Source organism: Heliconius melpomene, chromosome 20 (genome assembly GCF_056956725.1).
Source record: "Heliconius melpomene rosina isolate 202511_hmr_F chromosome 20, ASM5695672v1, whole genome shotgun sequence".
Classification (NCBI taxonomy): domain Eukaryota; kingdom Metazoa; phylum Arthropoda; class Insecta; order Lepidoptera; family Nymphalidae; genus Heliconius; species Heliconius melpomene.
The window spans coordinates 14834537-14852091 of NC_140408.1; the positions used below are offsets into that span (position 1 = coordinate 14834537).

The following is a 17555-nucleotide window of genomic DNA, read 5'->3' on the forward strand; positions in this document are numbered from 1 at the left end:
CTGCTAGAAATAACATAACTAAAAACATTAATAATTTTTTATTTAGAACTAATATTTACAATTTATTCTTTCAATGCTTGATAGACTTAGACAAAAATTTTATTTCATTTTTTAAATAATATTTTGTGTATTTTAGTTGTGACGTAACTTAACCCCGCAAATAGACCTGTCAGAGAAAAGAAATTAAAACGATTCATACAATATGTAGCATCTTTGAATAAAAAGAGACCTTAGTGTCGTATGACTAAAGTACACTTGTGTGGTTGTAGGATCGATTCCTACTTGGGAGAATGAAATATTTAATACTTTAACACCAAAGACACCTAATAATTAAATAATGTCAAATATAATTAAACTTCGTCTTTGACATATATGTTATTGTAGTGTAAACGAGATTTAAGCATGTCGTCTTCGTTCATAGAGATATGTAGAGGCGGTATCATCGCTCCGGCTACCGATCTGGAAGTAAATGAAACATTTACATTAATTATTACAAAAATCGGTCAAGTCGGTAAATCGGAGTTGGACTCTCTCATAACCTATGTTTTATGAATAACCGATTTCATGATCTTAGATTTCATTTAATTTACATTTTTTTTCAAATAAAATACAAATAAAGATTTATAATGTTTTTTTTCTTTCAACTTTCATATTTATCTTTTTGCCACATTTCATAACTCTACATAAACGGGAGTAATCTGTAGGCAAAAAAGAGAGCATAAACGGTCATGTCTTTTAATTCTGTCTATTAAGAAATTTTATATTTTTGTGTTCCAGGGGCCTTTAGACCTCGGATGCCTACGCATCTACTATTAGCTCTCCTTTGCCCACCCTGCTATATGCGGGATACAGCGTGAAAGATAAAAAAACTACTCACCTTCCTTCAGCATTAAGAAAATTGAATGTAGTACAGGCGTGTTCTGTAGGCAATATTTCCACGTTCACTTTAGCCTGTCTCGCAGATTTAAACACTGTATTCATTACTTGCCTTTCATTTGATTCTGTACCTATAATCTAAAATTAAAAGAAAAATACAAAAATCACGTATTATACGTAAAAATAATTTGTAAGGGGCACAAGCATGCACTCGTGAAAATATATTTAAATTTTCATTTCCACGCTCTGGTAACGAGGCAATGCGCGGCGTTGAGTTCCACCACTCACCACGCAATGCCTACAGAATTCGACTGTCACTGTTAATTAGGCTGTCTGATTGTAAACGCGACGGTTCTGTGTTCAATTTTCATTCGCAGGAATGATAGTATATTTTTAGCAATCTTTGTATGAAGAAACCGCCACATAAACTTTTACAACTCGACACTCAATGTCTTGAAAATTGGATAGTTTTTTGGGGATGGAGTGCCGAGACCTTAATACCCGCATATAGCAGGGTAGGCACTAGGCAGACAAAAGAATTTCAGGCATTTTTCAACTTTCCAATAAGAAATTTCAATCATATAAATAAATTATTTTAGTATTAAAATTGTGTTTTATCTTCATGTTGTATTCCGCACTTAGCAGAGTAGGCAGATGGAAGCTAGAACCATAGATTTAAGACACTCCTTTCCTGTTAAGACACTTCCTCACTTTCCGCCGAATTCTGGAGTTCATTGTATGTTGAGTGATGAAACTAACGCCGCGCTTTGCCTTTACGCCAGTGCAAGCAATGAAAAATAAAGTTTTTAATTTCTTATAGTGAAAATCGAACCCAGAACCCTGTGAATTACTTACCAATAAATCAATCTTAGGTTGCAATAACTTAAAAAATCTCAATGACTCTTCCGTAATTAGATCTGAACTCGGCACTTGCCATGACAGGATTGTCCTAAAAATTAAATATATAATTAATGTATTTTTAGTTATTTTTATATTTCCAGTTCCACACTCACACTGTATCCCATACAGGGTATGCTATTGTAACTTGAGTTGTCATTCTGGTTTAGAGGCACAACCTAGCATTGATTTCCTTCACTCAAGATGAGTTGCTTCAAGAGTTCGGAGGAAAGTGACTAAGTGAAGCGTTGGAATGGGCAACAGAGTGTGTTAGCACTAGGTTCCTTTTGCCTGCTCTCTAGTATGTGAGGAATACAGTGTGTGACTAATGATCTCAAATTATATAAATTCTGAAAAAGAAATGTAACTAGAAAAATTATTAAATATACAGATAAAACAACATACCTGGGAAATATAGCTATAGGGCCCAATACTGTGATACCATTGTTTAATCTAAAGCCAAACTGAAAAAATAAAATTTATCAATTATTATATTTTTATACATAAAAAAATAAGTTAAAATTGTAAAGTTTTTACATTATAATTTAGCAATATTATTAATAAAAATAAGGTCTTTGATGGCATATGAGATGTGTGGCTGTATGCTGTGGGTTCAATCTATGTGATTGTGGGTGAATTTTTTTTTTTTTTTTTTTTTTTTTTTTTCTTCAATTTCTATCCATTTACGATCAGCCAATAAGCTATAATTAAATTTTTATATATATCTAGATTGACTTTTGGAGATGAACCCATCCTGTGATGCGTCATCTCATTCCACAGTTATGCTTCTTTAAATTGAAGCAAGTCTGGATCGCCTTAGTCGGTGTATGTTTTCTATGTCGATCAGTGACCTTGCAAGTTCATTTCTATGATGTTCCAATTTCATTTTATATGTGATACACGATATATTTATCTGTTCCTTCACAGTAGGCATTTCAAGATATTCGTGGACTTCTGTATTTCTTATGAACCATGGAGCACTAGCAATTATTTTTAAGGCTTTATTTTGGAAGCGTTGAAGTATTTCTATATTGGAGTGGCTTGCTGATCCCCAGAGTTCAATGCCGTAAGTCCAAATAGGTTTTATAATAGTTTTATAAATCAAGATCTTATTTTCTAATTTGAGTGAAGACTGTCTCCCTATTAGCCAGTACATATCCCCAAGTTTCCGATTTGCCTGTTCTCTTTTTGTCTTGATATGGTCTTTCCATGTGAGCCTCCTGTCCAGATGCATTCCCAGGTACTTGACTGTTTTTTGTTGAGGTAAAATCATGTCATTTAGTTTCACTGGTGGGCAGTCTCCTCTTTTAAGTGTGAATGTCACATGTAAAGACTTAGCAGCACTTGCTTTTATTCTCCACTTTTTGAACCAAGTTTCGACTTTGTCTAGGTGTTCTTGTAGTTTTGCAGACGCTATGTTTGGATCTTTGTGACTTGAGAGTAGTGCCGTATCATCAGCGTAAGTAGCAGTTAAAGTATCATCGGAATAAGGGAGGTCAGCAGTGTAGACTGTATATAATACCGGACCCAGCACCGATCCCTGCGGGACTCCAGCTTCTATGCGGCAGATAGATGATAAGCTTTCCTCGACCCTGACTTGGAACATACGGCCCTGAAGGTAGGATTTTAGGATCATATACATATTGTTGGGCAGGCATATTTTTAGTTTGCATAATAATCCCTTATGCCACACACGATCGAAAGCCTGTTGTACGTCGATGAATGCGGCAGAGCAGTATTCCTTTTTCTCCAAGGTTTGGCGGATAGTGTGAGCAATTCGATGAATCTGCTCTACCGTACCATGGCACGCTCGGAATCCAAACTGGTGATTTGGTATTATTTTATGCTCTTCCAGTATCGGATTTATTCGTTGCAGTAGAAGTTTTTCCAATAATTTTGATATAACAGGAAGGAGACTTATAGGTCTGTATGAAGTGACTTCTGTCGTAGGCTTTCCTGGTTTTGCAACCATGTTTATAGTTGATATTTTCCACAATAATGGAAAATATTGTAACCTTAGCACAGAATTGAATATAATTGTAAGGAGGACTATGCCTTTTTTGGGGAGTTGTTTCAAAACTTCTGCTGTAATCAGGTCAAATCCTGGCGCCTTCTTAGTTTTTAATCCTAGTATAGCTCTTTTCACTTCCACAGCTGTTATTCGCTTTACAGGTGGCGATACTTGTTGTTTATCAGTCGTCAGGATGTCATCAATTTCTCTTTCTGTGTCCATGAGATCAGGTTCATGAGGTGTAAAAGTCCTTTTTAAAAAATTTGCAAATAACTCTGCCTTTTCGAAAGGCTGTCTCGACCAATCACCATTTGGTTTTCTTAGTGGAGGAATGTGATCTTTAGGTCTTTTCAGTGATTTCGTCATCTTCCAGAGAGAGTAATCATCCGCTTGGTGTGGAGATAAAGTCTGTAGTTTATCCTGGAGAGTTTGATTTTCGTTTTCTACCAGCATCTGTTTTAATTCTTTTTGCTCTTTGTTTAGTTCCCTTTTATACCTATGATTTCTGCTTGTTTGCCATTTCCGTCTAAGTCTCCTTTTTTTGGCTATCTTTTCTTTGATCTTTACAGAAATGTCTTGCGATTTTTGTTTGCGACTAAGTGATGGAGTGGATAGCCATGCCGCCTTCTGTATTAAGTTCGTGGCATACAGCGACACGCTTTCGATATCTTCCTCTGTTTTAAGCCGAATGGATAAATTGATATTTACATCAATATATTCTCGGAAGGCGTCCCAATCAGTCTTATTGTTGTACAAAGTATCTGGCGCCTCCTTCCAGATAATGGTAGTACTCAGACTACAGATCATCGGTGTATGGTCAGAAGTTCCGTCCAGACAAGATTCCATCCTAGTGTAGAGCTCTGACATTCCCTTACAGATAAAGAAGTCAATAAGATCAGGAGTTTTATTGGGATCAGTCGGCCAGTAGGTTGGCTCTCCAGTAGAGAGGACAACGAGGGAAAGTTTATCTATAGCTTTTTTCAACTCTCGGCCTCGTGTTGTAGTAAGTCTGGAGCCCCAATAGATGTTCTTTGCGTTCCAGTCACCTCCAGTGATGAATCTTTTTCCAAGTTTACAGAAAAAGTCTGTATACATTTGTTCATCAATCCTATGTCGAGGTGGACAATATATAGCAGCAACAGTAAGCGCTCCCTGCCAGTCATCTATTGCTACTGCTATGGCTTGGATATGCGGGTGTTGGAGGTTGAGCAATGCATGTTGTTTAATACATTCTCTGATAATTATTGCAGCACCACCGTGCGACGTTCCATCGGGATGATTAGAATAATATACTGTAAATCCATTAATCTTAACCACTCTTTCCTCTGTCAGATGTGTCTCGGAGATTAGTAAGATGTCAATTTTATTATGAATTAGGAACAACTCTACTTCTAGCCTATTAGGAGCAAGGCCATTGATGTTCCATGTAGCGATCCTCAGAGTTTTCATTTTTGCTGGCGGGCTATTAGTGTAGTGAGCAATCCTAATAAAGTGCCCATTTGTTGTATTAATATGTCTATCTTTTCAGATTGTTTCATAATAATTTGTTCTAGTGAACTTGTTGACTGAGGTTGTACATCCTCTGTTTTCTTTAAATGGTGTCGGGTAGCTGAAGAATATGTCATTTTCTTTTTAAAGCTAGATATGCTGTTATCATCTTGAACTTCGCTATAGTTTTGCATCCGAGTATGGAGCGGAGGGAACTCTTTGACATCTGGTGGAATGGATGACTTATTAGTTCTTTGTGTAGCTAACTGTTTTTTATTTAAAGGGCGGTAATTTTTTCTTGCTCTGATTTCTTTGTAGACTTGGCAGCCCTTATAATTGGCTGGATGATCGCCAAAGCAAAGTGTGCAAGTAGCAGGTGTATTTCTATCTTTTTTAGGACAATCCGTAGTTTTATGTCCTTCTGCACATTTGACACACCGATAGGGACGCATACAATTGTTTTTCGTATGTCCATATTGTTGGCATCTGGTGCACTGAGGGATGTCGTTAGATTTCCTCGGATCTTCAATCTTGACTCTCGTATGATAAATGAATTCAATATTTTTTATATCTGGGTTGTTAGGGCTGGGTTCAATATTTACAAAAAACATATTCAATGGTTTTTTATTCTTTTTTGATATTGCACATACTATTTCTCCTCTAACTCTGTTGCCAGTCTTTTCTATCTCTTCGATTATGGCTGTTTTAGGTGTAGTGTGGTGCAAGTTCTTAACTACGATTCTATAACACTTCTTTTCTTTTTGTGTGAATGTATGGCCTATAAGGCCATTTTTTCGAATGTGGTCCATTAGGTCCTTGTAGATTTCAGTTGATAGTGTTACGATTCTTAGTTGATCCCTATTGATAATTTTGTATGAGTAAGTTCCACTGGGTACAGCTTTATTTAGCAGATCAGTTAGATTAGAAAGATCTTCTACACCATAGAGGATGATTGGTGGTGGTTTATGAACCCTTTTAGAAGGAGCTATTTGATTTTGTTCTCTAGAGTCTTCATCAGTTAGATCTATCGGGAGTCCACTAAATCTGTTTGAAGTGCTGGTAATGTGTCTTTTTGTGTTTGATGGGCTGTTAGTTTGTCTTTTTCTTTTAGAATTTCGCTGAGTTGGTGACCTTTGCCATACAGGATGGCAAGGTTTAGCGTTATTGTCAGTAGCAATTGCCTCTGTTAGAGGATTTCCTTTGTGACATACTGGGCTTCCTAGTGAAGAAGATCTAGGTCTTTGAGTAAATAGGCTTGGATGGAATGCCTGTTGTACATATTTTTTAGTATTGCTTCCAGTAGCATATACTGACGCAGAGGCCTGGTCGCTCGCTCCTGTGCAGTCTTCGGTAACCAATTTCACACTTGCAGGCCCGGATACCTGCAAGCGCCGGGGGCTAGCCGGATCGCATGACAAAACAACATCTTTTTCGTTCATAATTCATAGAAAAGAGGTGGGAGATACTATCGGCACTTTCCCAAGGTACCGCAGTCACTCTTTTTGAGAGGATTTAATCTCCCAAGGTTTGTGATGAACCAAAGACAGGTTAGTTGACCGCCGCCCGTTGCTCGGCGTCGCTACTCATTTTGCACCACCCGGGGGGCACGTGTAGGGTGGGCCTAGGAATAGGTGGTAAATCCTACGGACGCGAGTAGCTCTACCCCCCGTGGTATTGTGGGTGAATGACAATTTTTTTCTACTTTTGCAAGAAAAACATGGTAAGGAATTTCAATACTTAACATGTAATAGCTCCAAAATTAAGTAAATATGGGAGGTATGGGGGAGGAAGTGTCTTGTTACTGTCCTGTGTTGTCCATACTCAGCAGGTCAGAGGCTCACTCTGCATACCCTGCTATATGCAGGTTACAGTGTAAAACTTTACATTAACCTCATTTTTGTTAAATAGGAGTTTGGAATATTCCACTTATTTCTTAATTCTTTTGTTGATAATAGAATATTGTTTATATTTTCAAGTTTAAAAATTAACATATTATTGCATGTATATGTATCTAATTACAATACTTTTATTAATACTATATATTACTGTCGCATAAGAATCTATCATAAGTCCTAAATCTTGTTCTTGGTTGAGAATTCTCACTGTGGTTTTCCCTTCACCCTCATAAGCTGCTTTTGTTCTGGAACTGTTAATAAAACAGTGATTTTTAGATAAACATATGAATTCAAGCCTATCTAATATATGGATGGTATAAGCACTATAAGTAATTTGAACCCAAAGGTTTTTTTTAAATGTCATGTAAATATAAATTTATCTATTACTTTGTTTGATGTTAAATATCTAGATTTCGTGTAGCAAGAGCCGTACATAAGTATGTTTTAACATAATTTCAATAAATTTATTAATTATTTATGAAATAATTAAGGAAACATTAAGAGAAAATGATATTGTAAACTTAACCTTAAAAACAGTGGGTTTGTTTTTATCCTTGACGTCACTTGTCTTAGTCTATTAGATAACATTTTTGTTATAATATACTAATATATAGCTTGAGGTTATTATTTTTCCGTTTATATAATACGGAATTTAAGTTTCACTTCACAACTGGAATACTAATCATTATATTTAAATGTCACATTGACATATGTGACACGTTTCTTTCACCTAATAACTAAAAATTAAATATTTTATTCTATTAATATTATTCAATACTTAATAATATAAAAGTTAAATATAATAAATCTAGTAAGAATATTTTTCAATTTTGATTAAATTCTTATAATGTTTTCGACTTTAAACATAAAAACAAATTACATTGAAGTGAAAAATTAAAACATGCTCTTTTACTAGTCATATATCAAATACAAAAAAGTCATTACATAACGTAAATAGTCATTAAAATATTATAAAATGAATATATATGGATTTGAAATATATTTTGGACATGTACTATACTTCTTTATTACATAAAATGAAACGTTACAATGACGTCATTCAGGAAACTTGTCATTCACGGCAATGCAGATGCAGATGCGCGGTAGTTTAAATAGTAACCATCTAGTATAATATGTTCCTTGGTAATCATTTAAAGCATTGATTAAGCTTTTTCTACAATAATAAATAGAAAATCTAATATATTTCCGTCCAAAATATATTCTCATGGAATCAATAATAAAAACTGTACAATTATTCTTATATAAATAATTAATTACAGATAACTCTATTGAATAATATTTCATGAATATTATATTATGGAGTGTACAAATGGATCAACACAAGTGTTATATATAAAAAAAGAGAATAATATAATAAAAAAAACCAATTTTGAAGTGGATTTTTGGGAAGAAATAAAAAAACGATGGATGATCCTAGGAGTGCTTATTTCAGTAGCGCTAGCGGTCCTAACATCACATTATGGAGCTTCCGGAGGCAACTACATGCATGTTAAATTAGATTATTAGACAGCATTGCACTCATTCAATCATGTAATTATTTAAATCACTTATAAATTCTAGTTTTAGGTTTTGTGTATACATTGTTATTTAGTTTAGTTTTATAACATAAAATTATAAATTAACTTTGATAAATCAATGAGAGATAATCAATTGTGTAAATTAAATAATAATGTATACAGTAAAATTAATAGAAAATAAGCTTTCAATTATCTTAGATGATAAATGATAATCGAATTTGTCTTTTACATTTTGCTTTTAGTAATATTAGGTTTCTTAAATTCATTATTAATTAAAAACACTACTTAAAATTTGAGGGCTGGGTTGTGGGTTTGATTATCACTCAGGGTAATGAATTGTTATAATTTCCTTGCTGTGCTAAACAGTCAAAGAGCACCATTGAGTTTTGCCATTCAATATGCAGTGTCTTGAAGACTGTAGGAGTAAGTGAGGAACAGAGTTTCTTAACTGAGCGTCTACCCTGCTATATGTTACATTGTGTGTATATATATAGTATTTTTATTACAAGTTATTCAGTAGCATTTCTAGTTTTTAAATATTAAATTAAAAGTAATAATTTAAAATTTAATCATTTTCATACTTACCTCACTAGATAACATTATTATACAAAATAGTTCTAGCTAACTAAATAGATGCAGCTTATTAAGTATACTTAGCTGTAACAAGATTTTTTTATATAACAAAAAAATAATAATGCACTATTAGTTACAACACCTTTTTCTGGCATGTTTTATTCAAATTTCTTAAAAAAAGTATTAAAAAGTTTTATTAATTACAAACATACTATTAAATACTTGATTTTTAAATGGTGAAGTGAAAAATGTAATCTGATATATAAAAATCTTTGAATTACTTTTAAGCTTACTTAAGGCTTTTTGGGTAAGAGTGAAATACTATAATATTGTCCAGGTTGTTATACTGACATTTATTTCAATACTTTTATTGTGTTTGTCGCTAGTTTATTGGGTACTAAATTAAATATCATATCATTCATTTAAATACATGTAAAATGCGAACATAAACAAAATAAATATTAAGAAATTTAACAGACAAATCCAAAATGTGATAGTTGTGGCTTCCACCAACTCGGAAATGATTGTACAATTTAATTATACTCTTTCCACTCTTTTGGCAAGACAAAGTGTGACTTTGGGCTCCAATGCTCCATCACAGTGTTCCAACACTTTGTGGAAAATAAATTAGTCTTCACTAGACAATTCTTTGGCTACCTAAAAATATTTATTAATTAATTTCTAGGTGTCATACACTTAATACATAGTACATGCATGTCAGACTCATGTTGACAGTATTACATGTACATTATACGGTAGTCTTTATCACAGACGAAGTATGGCTAATTATAGTTTAAATCTGTTAAATTCAACTTTGGTCGCTTTTTGTTCATATGGTCATTCGACGATTCAAAAGTGCTTATAATAATTGCCTATTTCAATAAAGAATATTTTGTATTTGAATTTGAATTTTGTCAGTCTATTAAGAAACAGTCTATTAAGGGAGGGGCGCTGCTGTGCCACGGTTAACATCAGCTCTGTGAATAATTTTGGTTATTTATTTAATTACTGTAAAAATTGCAATAAATAGTGTTGGAATATATCCATGGACTATAAAAGAACTTGAAAAGTGTAAAGTGTCGGCGATTAAGAACATATAAGTGCAAAAACAGTGAAAAAAGTACCGGTGACAGTGTTAACGGTCGAAAGACGGTTGTGTTTGTCATAGCTTAGACACTAAAAATTTATGGTGAAGTGAACGCAGTTCTTGGACAGATTTATTGTTCCAGTTTGCCTATATCTGCTACAAATTACAATATAAATTGTAAGGACGATTAATCTAGGAGTTTATTAAAAAAGAAAAAAAAATCAAGTCATTTCGATAGGGAACTGCGACACGACCGTAAGACTCCATCTAGCGGATAACAGGCGTAAATACATAGATCTGTTAAAGAAAATCAATCAGTGCTTCTTCCACTGACCACGATAGGGCAGGACTTCTAAATAAATAAATATATATATATATATATATATATATATATATATATATATATATCAATAAATATTAAAGTTATCTGCTAAAAGACGACAACAGAGGCCACTACCTGTATTAACACAAAACAATAACACTTTAGAATCATGGAAGAAATCTTAAACGCTCTTAAAAAAATTACAATAGAACTGAACGATCAAAAACAAGAAATCAGAGAAACGGGAAGAATTATTACTGAACAAGTAACTCTCAGTATGACTAGAATATTTGAAGAGAAATTTTCATTAATAGGAAAACACTACGAAAATCTGAAAGATAGAATGGAAAATCAAGAAAAAAAGATTCAAGCCTTAGAAAGACAGACAAGAAAAAATAATGTGGTTATTTTCGGTATAGAAAACAACGATGAAACATACGAGAGCCTAGAAAGAAACGTAATCAACTGGTTGGAGCAATATCTCTCTGTAAAACTAAATTATGCCGACATTCAAGAAGTCAAAAAAATAGGAAAGAAAGATGAAAGAACACGACCAATAGTAGTTACTCTCTCAACTCTAGGAACAAAAATAAAAATAATGAAACAAAAGAGGGAGTTAAAAGGTACGCAGTATTACATCAAAGAAGATTATCCAAAACAGATACTGGAGAAAAGAAGAGAACTACAACAACAATTACAATTAGAAAGAGATAAAGGAAACATAGCTGTAATTAAATATGATCGACTTATTGTATGGAAAAATAATTCTAAGCGTAAATTACCTACATCACCTGAAAATGCTACTATAACCAATATAGAGAAAAACATACAAATAAATAAAAAGAACAAAATACAACAAAAGGATGTACCACCTAAACCATCAAACAGTCTTTCAGAAGGAGTTATAAAACAAGGAAAATTAAATTTTGTAATTAATCCTACAAATAAGAATAATAATAAAACAAACAAGCATAGCAATCAAGCACCTCCTCCATAGTAAAACTAATAAGAAAAGAAGATATAAAAAAAAAAAAACAAAATTAAAACAAAAGATCTTCCAATTCGGCTGGTCACCGCGGAAGAGTACGACCAAAACCCTCCAAAGGATAAAAAGCTATGAAAAGAAAAAATAATAATAAAAATAAAAAGACTTTGATCATTAGATTAGATTATTATATAAGACTTACATTAGATATAGCAACATAATAATGTTACCAACTGAAAGCAAACGGCACTGCATGGAAAAAAAGTGTATACCTTTGGAGGAGGCCTATACCCAGTCTGGGGACCTTGCCTGATATTATACTACTAAATTAGTTATATTTAATAAATAATTTAGAAAAATTTAAATAAGAAAATAAAATATTTTATAAATAAAATTAAAATAAAAGTTAACTAAAAAGAAAAAAAAAAAAAAAATTAAGTAAATGAATAGTATCAAGTAATTAGTGTAGTAAAGTGTGTATTATAAAGTAATTAGTAAAAGAAACAATTAATCAACGCTAATGTAAAAATTAGAATATGTAAAAATATAATATATATATCTCCTTATAACATATACTTAAATATTATTAGTAATATTGTAGATAAAATAAATAATAGTATAGTGTAGATAAAATAAATAAATTAGAAAGTAAACTATATTAAATTAGCATTAAGTTTGTAACTGTGGCAACGGTAAATAAAAGGCTTTATTATTATTATTAAGAAACATATGAGCTTCCGCTTTTTAATACGGAGTTTGTCTAAAAATTTACATTAAACAGAGAACAGTCAAATTTAGAGAGAGAAGTTAATAGTTTAAATAATAATGCTTATTTATTTATTTGCAGGTCTCTTCCACACTCAATACATAGTATATCTTCCTCTCTCTTATATATATTATACCGCAGGTCGAACCCGCATACATACATGTCGGACTCGGTTGTACATGTTGACAGTACTACATGCGCATGTTATAGGGTTGGGCTTGTCTGTGGTTTCGGTTAACGCGTTGGCTATGGCGTTGGATAGGAGGGTCATCGAGGGGTATGTTGCTTATCCATTGTTTTATATTATATATTTGTGCTTTGCACTGATTTATTGATATATAGATTGATCTTTATAATATTTATCTATTTTTATATTTTAGTGCAATTTTGGCATCTATAGCGCGGCCTTGCGCGTGGTTACCACTGTCATTCAGTAAAGATGGTATAACACCGTCTATAGCGGCGATAAATTATGCAATATCTTTTATATTTTCACCATTTCCCCATCTTTTCTTTGTAAGTATACAATTATATTTATTCTTATTTGGTGTACACTTAATAAGGAGTTCGTACTTTTTAAGGAAAAAGTAACCCTTATAGGATAACTCCGCGGTCTGTCTGTCTGCTTATCTGTCTGTTAACATCCTATATCTCAGGAACTCTTGGAGATATCAAGGAAATCAAAATTAGTAGGGTACTTCTGGTTAACCTAGCATTATGAAATTAAGTAGCTATCAAGTGCCATATGACAGTTTTGGTCCAACAAATGCAATATGTCGTATAACAGTGGAAAACTAAGATCGATGTGTCACAGTGCTTCTCACTATCTACTTCACAAAAAAACAGGACAGCGTTGTACTAGTAACATTTTTTTATGTGTTCCGCTTGATTTTCGGTAATCTCTCAGGTGGCAAATGCTAACACCGCGCTATGTTCAGAAGACACCTGGGAACCTAAGACGCTCTGTTGCCATGAAGACACTTTTATTCCCAACAAAATGTAACTAAACTATTTTGAACAATTAAATATTTTCATTTCTAGTGTGGACGTATACCTTTACCGACGTCTACTAGTTTTGTAGTAACTGTTGGGACTTCAGTTATACCATTTGCTTTTGGCTCTTTATCGCATAAGGCTGAAATAGGTAAGTGTTTAAGAAAACATACATTTTTTGTGTGACGTGATAACGTGTGCAATGTACATGCATGTGTAAGATAAAAATATGTTATTTAAAAGGGGTTTTTTTTAGAAGTACGTACTTGTATTGTATTAAATAGGAAAAAAAATTGTACGTAGAAAAAACCGGTAAACGGTAAATGTGGGAATCGAATCCATAATCATCTTTGGCCTCACGATTTTTCTAATAGTAATAAATTAAGCACATTTATATTAAATAAAACTACTTCTGTTTTTGGTTTTGAACCTACCACCTGCAAGTAAAAAAATCTTTTAATCTTTCAGATACGAAAAGTACAAAAATATCCGCTCTTATAGTATTATATACAGAGTGTTGTAATTTGTTAACGGAAGCTGAGGGTAGTTTATACGTTATAGATGTAATGGCTACATTGTTTTTAGGTAAGTTAGTAGATTTCTGTAATTAATCTTTGCTGTATTTTGAGGTTTACACAAGTAGAATTTAGTGTTAAGACATTACTTTCTTCTCATTTTTAATTGACTTTTGTAAAATGAGGAAGTTATGAATTCGACTGTTTTTTTTTGGTTGTTACCTCAGAGATTTTGACTAGGTGAACCGATTGCGATGATTCTGCTTAACTTTTCTCGTTTTTTCCCGTTTAATTTAATTTAGTCCATGTTTGATAATGTTATCCACGAGAAAATCACATATTTTAAATTTGCATTAAGTATGAACGTGATAATCGGATGAATAACTCAATGTTACGCCAACCAATTTCGATGATTCTTTTTATTGCAAAGGAAACACTTTAAGGGTAGTTTGAAATTAGCTTTCACTTGCAATTTATTATACAGGTCATCAATCATTTGTACCAGTAGAGTGTACGTATATTAAAAGACGGTTAATTTTTTCTTAGTGTGGTTATGTTTAAAAATAATAAACTACTACTTTACTTTTGTTATTAAAAATTATCGTTTTTTTAAGCTAATGTAATCATGGCCATGAGGCCAGGCATGAGTCGTGGCGCAGAGGCACAAGCACACGTAAATGTAACTAACTGTAAATGTAACTAACTATAAAACGTATTTATTCTATTTTATTTTAGTAATAAGTTGGTTATCAACGGTCGCAGCGTCTAGTTATTTATACGTAAAGTGTGGATGGTTGACCACGAGCGAGGCGGAGGTGTTATTATTAATTGCTACACCTAAATCTACTCATATTGGTAAGTATATATATATATATATATATATATCTATTTGTTACTCCGCCCTCCGCGGTGTAGTATGTTCAGTAGAGATGGGAGATACGAGATGGATGTGGAGAGGCGTATTGCTGCCGGTAACAGGGTTAACGGCGCCTTAGCTGCATAAAAGGTGAATGCTGTGGAAATGCGATCCCTTCTTAGGATACTGAATTTAATTCGACTGTATTTTTTTTTTATTTCTTTTTTTTTATGTTTGTTACCTCATAACTTTTGACTGGGTGAACCGATTTTGAAAATTTTTTTTTATTTGAAAGGTGAAGCTTACTGAATGATCCCATTTTTTTGGTCCATATCTGACAATGGTATCTATGAAAAAATCACATAAGTCTTAAATTTTGCATTAGGTATGTGCGCGACAAATAGCCGAATAACTCAATGTCGCGCTAACCGATTTTGATAATTATTTTTTTATTTGAAAGGATGCACTTCAAGGATTTGGTGAAAGTTTGGTTAGGTTCCGATTATGGAATCCGGTGAAAATTGAGAAAGTTTGTTATTTTTGGTAAAAAAGGTAGTAGTTTTGCTTGTATTAGTTTGACACCGACTTCAAAATTATAAAATCTTTATATAATTATTTTTCACTTTTTAGTTCGTTGGTAGAAGTCGGTTTTTCTTTTTGTTAAAAATTAATTTATATAGCATTCCTTAAATATTAGTTTTATTTAGTATTGCCCCAACAGAAATACATCATAAGTGAAAATTTAATTTGTCTAACTATTACGGCTTATAAAATACAGCCTGACATATACGGTGACAGATAGACAGATAAACAGCATAATCTTAGTAACACAGAATCTGTAGTTTAAATCAGAACCATAAAAAATAGTATAAACTATATATAAAAGAACAGAAAATGTGTGAATAAACGTTTCCGTAGTTTGCTTTAAAATAATATTTATAAATGTCCGTTGTACACAGAATGGATGTCTCATTCGGTTTGTGCGTCTGGCCTCGCGCGCCTGCCCGCCGTCTTCATAGCGCCGGCGCAAGCGTTGTTGCTCGCCGCTGTAACATCCGATTGTAAGGAAAACAACGAATTGCCAACATAGGATCTATTCCGTTAATTACCTTTGTTGATTGAGTACAAACTAATGGGTTGTGTAGACTGTAGGTGATGGTAGCTTGAATATAGAGAAATATAATAAAATAAGTTATTACGAATAATTAAAGTTTGTAATCTTAATCCTTGATCTTAATCTTAATACTTGATATTAGTTTAATATGTAAATAATTATACATTTAAAATTATGATATCTATGTTTATTTTTGTATAATTTAATAAACTTTCATATCTTTAGTATTAAATAATTTTTGATTATTTTCAGGCAATAAAAGTAAAAATAGTTAATATTATTACTTTAAAATTAGATTAAGTAAAAAAGGTCTAATGTGCAAAAATAAATTGCAGTTTCTTTCGTAAAATTAACATAGAAATAAGTTATGACGTCACTTGTTACTAGCACCTTCTCTTTGTAAATGTAATAATATTTAAATAATAACTTCATATTGTTGATTTGAAAGTTAAATATTTTTTATCACATATACTTAAAATATAGAAATTAGATAGAATCAAAATAATTGTCAAAATAAGAAAAAATATATGAAAAATATTGAAACCCATCAATGAATGACCACGTTGAGCTGAGGTCGTCTAATCATCCGTAATAATATTCTAAGACGTTATATATAACAAGACGTTATCATTTTTTACTTTAAGTAAATGTGTAATGTAAACTAATTAATTTATTTTATACGTACTAATTTCAAAATAAAGATGCTCTTTTACTTAGAAAATAGGAATTAGTCGAAAATAATTCTAAATCTTAAAAAATATTTTCTTATTGTCTTTTTGAACAAAATTTGAAGCTCTCCATATTTTTATTTAGGTCCACTTATATTTTAAAAGTACAACAAAGTCTCTTTAATTGATGTATAATTATATATTTATATTATATTATGATAGTTATATGATATATAAGTATAGCACAGTCACAGGCTTCACACATTTGATTTTGATATTTTTCTCATTTTTGATTTTCAAGTTCAGAAAGTCCTAATTCTAGGGCAGTCAAGACTCTTTGAACGTACTATAATGCCTAGTCATTTAAAAAAATATAGCGGCCTTATAAAAAATAGCCTTGACAGATGAAATATGGGTTCTATATTACATGTAGTTGTAAGTTATAAAAAAAATCCCAGATAATTCTATAAATAGTTAGAATATGAGCAATACAATAATTGGATGTTGTTTTAAGTTGAAATTGTTGTTTGAACTCGATTTAGATTATTTGAGGACAATATTTTAGTAGGTATTAAATTTAACTCCTGTTAAATTTGGTATTCTTTTTACATACAAATCTAGTAATATAATCTCCAGGTCGCCATTGTTGACCGCATATGTTATGTGTTGTATGCCACACTGCCACAGCCGCGCGGCGTCTTGTTACAAGAGCGACATAAAGAAACATCTTAAAGAAACTAACTTAGTTTAAATAATTATTATTGTTGAATAAAAATCATTTGGAAGTTATAGTGTTTATCTTTCGACCCTGAATTTGTTCACAATATGTTATATTTTTAGAGATTTAATTTTTTAGAGTTCCGTTCCGTATCCCAAAAGGTAAAAATGGAACTATTATAGGATAATTTTGTTGTCCGTTTGTCCGTCTGTCACGACCTTTTATTTTCCTTAAAAATATTTCAAAATAAGTA

At 32.2% G+C, this 17555-nt stretch overlaps 2 protein-coding genes across 6 annotated transcripts; one reads left to right on the top strand and one right to left on the bottom strand.

Annotated features, from left to right (window-relative positions):
- Positions 1-23: 23 nt before the first annotated feature.
- Positions 24-7879, bottom strand: LOC146528178 (NADH dehydrogenase [ubiquinone] 1 alpha subcomplex assembly factor 3). 2 transcript variants are annotated; one of them, XM_085203982.1, is made up of 6 exons: positions 7694-7879; positions 7292-7418; positions 2179-2237; positions 1732-1825; positions 878-1014; positions 24-459 (listed from the first exon to the last, which is right to left on the bottom strand). In XM_085203982.1, the coding sequence occupies exons 1-6, from the start codon at positions 7753-7755 to the stop codon at positions 351-353; spliced, it is 588 nt and encodes a 195-aa protein (XP_085060108.1). In that variant the 5' UTR covers positions 7756-7879; the 3' UTR covers positions 24-350. The 2 variants fall into 2 exon arrangements, with proteins under 2 accessions (XP_085060108.1, XP_085060109.1); XM_085203983.1 differs by having other exon boundaries at positions 7319-7418; positions 7694-7878.
- Positions 7880-8219: 340 nt separating this feature from the next.
- LOC146528179 (uncharacterized) lies at positions 8220-17373 on the top strand. 4 transcript variants are annotated; one of them, XM_085203978.1, is made up of 8 exons: positions 8220-8310; positions 8448-8662; positions 12520-12715; positions 12819-12954; positions 13480-13582; positions 13900-14016; positions 14682-14801; positions 15762-17373. In XM_085203978.1, exons 2-8 carry the CDS (start codon positions 8485-8487, stop codon positions 15890-15892), a joined length of 981 nt encoding a protein of 326 aa, XP_085060104.1. In that variant the 5' UTR covers positions 8220-8310; positions 8448-8484; the 3' UTR covers positions 15893-17373. The 4 variants fall into 4 exon arrangements, with proteins under 4 accessions (XP_085060104.1, XP_085060105.1, XP_085060106.1 ...); XM_085203979.1 differs by lacking the exon at positions 8220-8310 and having other exon boundaries at positions 8520-8718; XM_085203980.1 differs by lacking the exon at positions 8220-8310 and having other exon boundaries at positions 8520-8718; positions 12580-12715.
- Positions 17374-17555: the final 182 nt, after the last annotated feature.